The sequence below is a fragment of the Anopheles maculipalpis genome, chromosome 2RL, assembly GCF_943734695.1.
Source record: "Anopheles maculipalpis chromosome 2RL, idAnoMacuDA_375_x, whole genome shotgun sequence".
Taxonomy (NCBI): domain Eukaryota; kingdom Metazoa; phylum Arthropoda; class Insecta; order Diptera; family Culicidae; genus Anopheles; species Anopheles maculipalpis.
This window is the reverse complement of record NC_064871.1, coordinates 8,751,638-8,760,516: the sequence shown is the minus strand read 5'-3', so window position 1 is coordinate 8,760,516 and position 8,879 is coordinate 8,751,638. Positions and strand designations below refer to the sequence as shown.

At 47.3% G+C, this 8,879-nt stretch overlaps 1 protein-coding gene across 1 annotated transcript; it reads right to left on the bottom strand.

Annotated features, from left to right (window-relative positions):
* Positions 1-856: 856 nt before the first annotated feature.
* Positions 857-6,171, bottom strand: LOC126557191 (uncharacterized). The gene is made up of 10 exons (XM_050212876.1): positions 6,115-6,171; positions 4,921-4,999; positions 4,550-4,650; positions 3,266-3,521; positions 2,897-3,107; positions 2,553-2,767; positions 2,320-2,484; positions 1,906-2,258; positions 1,096-1,826; positions 857-1,025 (listed from the first exon to the last, which is right to left on the bottom strand). The coding sequence occupies exons 1-10, from the start codon at positions 6,131-6,133 to the stop codon at positions 870-872; spliced, it is 2,286 nt and encodes a 761-aa protein (XP_050068833.1). The 5' UTR covers positions 6,134-6,171; the 3' UTR covers positions 857-869.
* Between the last annotated feature and the right edge of the window lie 2,708 nt (positions 6,172-8,879).

The following is an 8,879-nucleotide window of genomic DNA, read 5'->3' as shown; positions in this document are numbered from 1 at the left end:
ATTGTTGGGATGTTGCCAAAATAAATATTATTCAACTGGACTTTTTCCGGTCCAGTGTTCCGAACCGTACTACATACCACATGAAGTTCCGTTTACGATCGCATATGCTCATTGCCGGCTGGCACCGGTGACGGATCGGTAGAGTTCAAAACCGTCTGACCCAAATTCTAGAGCCACCTTGATATACTCTAAACCATTCATCACTACCAGCAACTATCACTGTCGAACTATTTCGTGCATCTATTCTCACATACGTGCGTCTGCTGCACGTGTGTGTACGGGTGACAAAACCCATCACCATCGCCATGACCATTCTCAATGGATCGAAAGGGGGGGGAGGGGGACGATCTGGGGCCGTACAGCACCAGTTTCGACTCTGATGACCGCGTCAGAACACGGAGGATTATTTGGGGGAAAAGCGTCGCCAAAAAAAGAAAAAGATGTAAAAGTAACGTGACCTTACCTTCATGCCATGTCGAGCACACGGCCCTCAGACACGCTCACAGGAACTCGTGAACTTCAGAACCGTTGCTGCGCTTTCTTCGTTGCAGCAGCGTCGTGGATTGAAAAGGTTACCGTTCCGGCAACATTTTTTTCTTTCGTCACTTAATTTGACTACACAAACGAATGGCGGTTCGTCGAGTTTGGACACGTGCTTATGTGCTTGAGAATTATTAAATTATGTTATTTTCTTACTCATCAATGGGGTTCACTTGCTGTGTGTGTGTTTGTTTTCTGTGTTCCAGAGTGTATAATTAGTTTAAGATGTGTTCTTCAATTGTTGGGTTTGATAAAAAAAAGACGAGGAGCAATAAAAGTAAACTCTAAATCACAATAAGCGGGCCATTCCGGGGAGTTTTGATGTTGCACTAGGTTGAGTATCTTACAGTACAGTTTCTTAACCGGTTGATAACGCTGTTGAACGTTTCCTCCAAGCCTTCGAACACTGGAATGCCGTGCCGTTTGGCCAGATCAATCAAATAGGCTCGCCCGCGATTGTAGTCTTTGATGGCGGAGGAGGATAGCTGCAAAAAGTGGAATATTAAGAGGATTTTAATGAGCTTTTTATCATTCGAACACTCTCGCGCCACTCACTGTTGGTTTGTGCCCGTTCGTTGCCGTGTCGTTCGAGGAAAGCATTTGTACGCACAGCACAACGTTGTAACCTAGACCGATGTAGTGCGCGGCCATTGTCATGGGTGCTAAAGATCGTGTTTCATTCGTTATCGCAAAGATGACGATACGGCAAGCATCGAGCATGGCGGCATCATAGCGCAGGGTGCACTGCGGGTCGAATTGCTGTTGCTGCTGCAGACCGTCCGGCTCGGCGACGATCGGTTCGGGTTTGCTACAGCAAAACCCTTCATGCAGGGCCGACACGTAGTAGCTGAGATTGTGACGTTTCAGCATCGGAAAGGCAACGCGTTGCCGCCAGCTCGTTTTCATCCAGCAACTTCCCCCGAGGTACACGTCCCGGGCTTCGATGCGTCCTAGAAATGGTTCCTCATCGTCAAAAGGATCGCCATCAAACGTAAATGCACGTGGTTCGTCGATCACTGCCGGAAGCGAGCAACCGCTAAACAGGGGCGACAGCGGTTTGACCCCTTCGCTGCCCGTATCCGTATCGACGGATAGAGTACGGCAGATTTCACTGCCACTACTACTCCTACTGCTTGGTGGTCCAGCCACACTGGGATCGATCGTTCCGTTGACTGCTGCCAGTGTCACCATCGTGTCTTCGCCATTTTTCGGCAACACAAATGTCCGAGGACTTTTGGCGGAACCGTTCTCGAACGGGGACAGTTCCGGGTGTGTATGATTCCATGCTAAAAACAAATGAAGTGAGATAATTTAGCGTCACGGCATATGGGAGAATTGAAATTCCATTTCATAGTGCCGTAGTACCTTGCAGATCCGTTAGATACACTGGAGGTTGCTGAAGATTCGTACCCTTGATCGGTGACGTGCAGTTGTGCTCGTAAAAATCCAGCATCAGTATCGAAACGCACGCATCAATCACGCAGAACTCCTCGAAGCTGATAAGTACCTGACCAGCGTCGCCCCGTCTTATGAGCTCAGTTTGCTGCTCGAGTCCGGCCACCTCTTCGTAACATAGCAGAATGTTTTGTATATTTCCCAGCGTGCTAACGTTCTCCGGATAGCCTAGACTGCAGAGCGCTTGCTGACACTGTTCCAGACTGATGCGGGCCGATTCCGTAACATCCGCTGCAACTCGTTCGAACGTTCGTCGCAGTGAGCTAAAAATGAATTGACCGATATGTTTGTGTTGGATATTGGAAGCAGCTAATAAATACACACATTAATCGTGATGCTAGATTCACTGGTGGTTGTGGGCAACAGTTGCCGAGCAGCACTTCCTTAATCTGTTCCAGCGCCGTAGGAATACTGTCCAACACTGGCAGTCCGCGGCGCAGCACCAGCTGCCTCAGTATAAGCTGATTACTCATGAGATCCATATACTCGCTGGAAGATTTTATGGGGACGGTGAAGAAAGAGTGGTTTTCTTTAATCCCTGGGTCGATCAAACTTACTCTTCCGATAGGGTTTCATTGAGAATTTTCTGTCTGCTGGAGTACGGCAGTAGCACAAGCAATAAATATTTCGAGTTCTGCCCGGCGATGTGTGCCACCTCTATTGCCCCAGCAGTGGAGCGGGTCTGGGAGTCGAGCACGAAAAATAGCACCTTCGCCTTTTCTTTGGCGCGATGCTCGAGTTCTATCAGATCTGGTGTCCAGTGGGATACTTGCTAGTAGGGGGAAACGAACATAAATAAAGAATTAACTTTTGTCAAACCTGGAGTATACTCAGGAGATTACTCTGGTTTAATCCGCAGCTTACTCCGGCGTGAGCCCAGCTCCATAGCCTGCTTACTTACTGGATTGTAAAAGGAAATGCCAAGCCGATCTAGGGCGGGAATGGCAACGTCCGCCCGCCACGTGGTGGGGTTACAGGAACCGCCAAGGAACACTTCCGGCCCAGCCGAAGGTTCGCCGCCGCCGTCCGTTGCCGATCCGTCGTGGTTTGCCAGCACGCTGCCCAGTTCCTCTCCGTTGCGCGCACGCATTGCATGAAACGATGACTGTCGGCTAGAAATCAATGGCCGAGAAACGGTATCGGATCGTGAAAGAAAAGCAGGAAAAAAGGAAACCAGTTAGTGGATTTCAGCTGATACTGCGATCGTCACACAAACGCACGTAGACTGACACCAGTCCAGTGGGTGTGTGGAAAAAAGGAGGCCAACTACCCAAAACATTTCGTACAGGATGCTATCGCAGTAAATTCACCGAATGTTAACTGCCCGACGAGCGATGGCCGGTCGTCCTGTTTGAGCGCCCTGTGGTGGCACTGTGGCATGGTTGGTGAGTGATGTTGCTGCTGTTGACTGTGACCTTGCGATGCTGTCGTTGAAGTGGTTGTTGTGACCGCTTGCCTGCTGTTTGGAATCGCTAGCATGGCGGGAGCTCGTGTGACATTCTTCATGGTGAACACAATATCCCGTACTGTGGATGGGAAAGGGTTTCTTTTTTTAATATTTGCAATGAGAGGATGAGGAAAGGAAATAAAACAGAACGATTTCTCTTTTAATTTAAGACATTACGTGGGTGACGAAGGAATGCCGAGTAAAACGAATTTGAGTTAGAGAGGGAGAGAAACAGCCAATCTCATATGATCAACCGATCGTAATGCAACGGATTGGTTGTTTTGCTGCAATACAGCTGTATGATCAGTATATTAACGGACATAAATAGAAGATGATCAGGTCGGTGCACAGCGGGATCAGTAGATAGGACATTTGCAGGGGTTTTTTATAGGTCAGAAAGTCAATGTCAACAAATCACACTTCATCAATCGCCCCACACGCAGAATCGTGTTCCTCTGGCAAACAATGGCTTCAAAGGGATTACGCATTATTTTTCAATTAATCACAGGGTTTCCACCATTACGACTTTTTTTACATAAAGAGATGAATCGCTGTACAAGAGGCATTTGTACATGTGCAGATTTTGATGGGATGTAGTTTTCGTTTGACAAGCTCCTGTTATACTTCCGGGAGAGTAAACATTGTAAAAACCTAATTTGCAAGAATATATCAGCAAACCACATATCACCGATGCCAACAATGCTCAAACCAACAACGTTAAAAGCAATGGAAGTTGTAATACAAGGCCATATATTCGTGCTATCGCTTCACTTGCATTTAGCCAGTCCGATACTGTATCTTGCAGAAGAACCTAGCCAGCTATAGGTTTCTTAAAGTCAAAGAAGCTAGGAATGGGGGTTACCTTGGGATTAATGGGGATTCAGGAACATTTAGAACTTGTTTCATATGAGGTTCTGCTCGTTTAAAAGAAGTATTTTTATATCATTTGAAATTGGGATTTATCCCACAACTAGTTGAAAAAGCTATCTTTTTTAAGTTAAAGCATCCACGAATTAATTCACGGAAAGTTTCTTCAACTGTTGCCTAGAAAAAAAAACCCTGCAAACACCGAACAGATGCAGACGGTTTGGCTGTTTAGTTATTTACCTTGCTTCCTCGACAGGGACTGCTGCAGATCGGCAAACAGCTCGGTGATTTGTGAACATTTGTCCGACTCTATCCGTGTTTTCCAGCATCTGAAAGTGTCCCTGAGAAGGAATGAAAAGCGACGGCAACAAAAAAGGCGGTTTAGTTTTATCTTTATCAGCAGTTCTTCTCCATATCTTTTCGTTCAAATTGTTTACAACGTGTGTTGATTACCAACACGAGACGCGTTTTTTTTCTCGTAAGTTAATCAGTCTTATCTCTAGGATTAACGATCATAAATTAATCTCTACCAGCACTACACAAACTGTACCAACGCGAGACGTTCCCCACCCCGAAAACAAATGATGCCGAAATAAATGTAAGCACCTCACCTCATGAACGTGTAGCATCCATCGTGATAGTTGGTTCTTATATCCAGCGTGCTGGGGCGCATCATGACCGTGGAGATAGCTGCAAAAACAAAACGATAAGGAAAACGATGTTGAATCCAGAGCAGAACCGCGTACACAGGCCCCCCGGAACCCAATAAATCATTCCCCATTCGAATTAGTAAGACCACTCCAAAAGACATCCCCACCAAAAAAAAAAAGCCCGAACAAACCACTCTCAGACCCATTTGTTTCGGTTTGCCCCCCCCCCCCCCCCCGACCCTCTTCGGCGCGCACGCTGCCCGGAAGTGATTCACTGCGAGGTCGCGTAAACAACCCGCGCGAGGGCGTGGGTGAGCATGAGTATGCGCGAGAGAGAAAGAGAGCGCATTACGCAGGTAACGCGTTTTTTATGCTTTTTTACGGTGTTGAAAAACCAAACATAAATGTTGATTCCTGTACACGCATACATACGAGGTAAGGTACTGACTCAAATATGATCATACAAGGCACATGCTGGATCGAAACCGAATAAATGCGAAATATTCGTGAATCGCCATTTAGTCCCCCGTCACTAACAGGAAAGGAGGCCTCTGACTCATCGACAGAGAACGTGCCCTAACACGAGATCGATGATGCTGATGATGATGATGGTTTGCTCATTCGACAGCAACACAACAGCTTGGAGTTTGACTTATTGGAGGCAGCAGCAGAAACAATCGCCTCAAGTCACCTCACACAGCAAAGTGGCCACACGACGACGATTGATCACCGTCGCGCTTCGGGGACTAGAGGCTTCGTCAGCGCAAAACCGCGTCATCGTACAGCATTAGATCATTCCGCGCGATTATCCGTCACGATGTGGCGGGTTTCGGAACCGCGCGCTGTTTCATCGCCGTGCGCGACCTGCGTTTGTTTGTGCGTAGTACATTATCTTTAGGCTTGTCATTTTGCGCGCCACTTTTACGGTTCATTAACGGTGAAAGGCACAATCAGCTCGCCAGCAGCCAGGTTGATTGTGTTTGATGCGGCAGAAGGCCATGCCTTTCAACGGTCACCTAGAATTCGCGTTTTTCTGTTCGTTTTTGTTCCGTTCCTGGGTGCTTGAATGCGATGGTGGGGCACCGATCCATTTCGCGTGCAGCATGTAACCATATGGCAAAAAGGCAAACATCCTCTCACGACGACGTTACGTACTTTTCAAGCAACTGTGCATCACCCTTTTAACCTTGTCCAGGTGGTGTAAGGTTAACCAGCCAGCCCACCTCCTAGTCGCACCAGCGGAAAATCGATATCACCAAACAACACCGAAAATGCTGCTGTTCCCCGTTGTTGTGGGTGTGAGGGTTGTATATGGTGCTGTCCGCTCCAACGATGTCACCACGGTTCAAGGATGGGGGCAAGGGTAACACGGAGCACACGTGAACCGTTGTTGCACAGACACACAGAAAAAAAAAACAACCGAACTTATCACTCCCGCCAGACTACTAGACGACTTTCCCACAAACACTAGACATGGTCGCGCACTACTTTCAAACAATCGAAACCACCGTCCGATTTACAGCACAAACGCGCACACACTTCCAGCGAGAAATAACGTTCGATCCACCGATGCACGGCTCATGTCTTCGGGGAAAAGCATACAATTGTTCCCCCTTTGCTACGCTATGCTAAGCCGTTGAATGAAGCTATCCATCCAGAAGAGTGTACGGGGCAAGCCAGCATGCCATCCGCTTGATGTCGAAACTGTTGTATTTTTAGAACTGACGTCATACGCAGCGCCAGATAAGCATGCCTTTAAGCCGCTACACACGCTCCTCTTCGGCCCGGAACGGATCGGAATACACTTGCTGCCGAATGGCGCTATCGAAAGGGCTAAATACGGACCGTCGGGGTTAAATTATTCATTTATAATTAGTTAAAACACTTACGACACTTGAGCAGCGTTAACAATTCAACAGACAAAACAAACTTTCCACACCAACAAACCCGTTTATTATCGATGCTTGACAGCCCATTTCAAGTGGCGCAATGTCAAACCAAACGTGTATAGTAGGTAGTTGAGAGCTTGATGCATGGGATTGAAATGCGCATTAGCAGCAATTCGATTGAATTTGTGTTATTTGTGATGATTTTATAACTGCAATTCATGATTTGAGGTAATATTACAAAGGTTGCAATGTAGAGTGACTATGACTAACTGTTATCATCGGGTTTTTTTTATTTTCAAACGGTAGAAGCAGTAGGAGATTTCAAGCTCGATAGGATTGACTATGTAAAAAGAACGTTTTCATGTATAGTTTAAAACTTTTTCCACTTATAATGCGCTGAAAAACATTCAGCTGGAAGAAAATTGACGAAAATGGCTTTTGAATGACGAACAAATCCAACCCAACAACGGTATATTCCCCTGCAATTTAAATTCCGTTTTCCAAATGGGATTCAGAGCAACTTGTCAAGTCCTAAACCATCGCCATTAAACCGACCACCCTGGCAGCTGAAGTTTTTCAAAGTCCGAGTATGCTGCACGCACCCTATTTTCATTTTACTTTGTGCAAATGAGCGAAGAAATTGACCATTTTATCAAGGATTTTGGAAAGTTGCCCCTAGCGGGTTAGAACGCACGAGTGACGCATTCGTAACGCGAGTGTACGTAGCAAAACGGGGAAAAACGGGACGTCGACGCCTGCTTGCCAAGCGATCGAAACGGCAAAGCGAACCGCGTCATCTGGCCATTTTTTTTTCTTTCTCGCTTGTTCTTTGCTCTCCTTCGCATCCAAAATCCGTCGGAATCCTTGTGCGCACCTTCGTCCCTCGCAACGTACGCGAACACACACCAGCGCCAAGAATGGGCGCGAGAAAGTGATGAACATGTATATAAATATTCACGAGTGCAGCCCCTGCTGACCCGGTTACCAAGTGATGTGACAACGCCACAGAACGCCGTACCGTGCTGTTGGGGATGCGTTCTGGTGCGTTGCATAGTGTGAAAGATTAAGTTTGGCCAATCTCGTTCCGGGAACCACGGGCAAAAGGGACCCCGGAGCGGAAGTCGCACACACAATCGCGCTTCCGCAGTGTATCCTTGGTGTGGAAACGAGTGTAAATAAGCTAGAAGAATATAGTGGCAGCAGGCAGGCAGCAGCAGCAGTCGTTCTGCTGCTGTTGTTCGTACGGTGGTGTGGTGTGTAGCATTACGTCCCCGCGCGCACACACACACACGCATACGCGCGCTGGTGGTGCGATAGTGTTAAGCTGGAAGGAAAAGGTTAGTGTGTTTATGGTCCGAAATACGACGGAAAAGTTTCGCCCCAGCAACGGTGTGACCAGTGCAACACGGGAGACAGTAGGCGGGTTGACGATTAAAAACAATTTGTTTTAGTTCCGTAAAAAAAGATAATCAAAATGGCCGCCGTACGCGGTGTGGTGCAAATTCCGGAATGTGTGTGTCCGATCGGTGGAAGGATTAGCATACACTAGCCCGGACGTGCGGAGACGCGAGCGAGATCGGTGGTGGTCACGGTTAATACGTGTTTATGCTGTTTTGGCTCTCTGGTGCCATCGGTAATAACCATCATCATCATCATCGCCATCACCATCCTGTGCCCGTCCACGGTGAGAATCTATTTTTGCGAGCGACGGTAATTGGCCGTGCGCGTTTTTGCGAAGGCAAACGACAGAAATTCGCGTGTGTAGTGAAACGACCGATCAGCGAAGACGGGTTTTTTGGGCACGTTAGTGTTGGTGGGATTCTCTTGATACACACTTCCCGTCTGGTGCTGGCTGATCGCGGTTGCCGGTTTAGGACAAATCGTGTTTCCGTTTTGCTATATATTTTTTGACAAAACACATTCTAATTTTCGCGAATTCTTTCTTCAAAGGTGTGAAGAATGTTGTGTCTGAGTGTGCGAGCGTGTGTTACTAGATTTGTACGAGAACGAACGTGTGAATACGTGTGTGTG

Bases quoted from the DNA above. Each gene is read 5' to 3' on its own strand.
- LOC126557191 (XM_050212876.1), bottom strand. The intron at 3,522-4,549 runs GTAAATAACTAA...TCCCATCCACAG, and splicing joins GTCCCTGTCGAGGAAGCAAG to TACGGGATATTGTGTTCACC. The intron at 2,259-2,319 runs GTGTGTATTTAT...ATTCATTTTTAG, and splicing joins AATCTAGCATCACGATTAAT to CTCACTGCGACGAACGTTCG.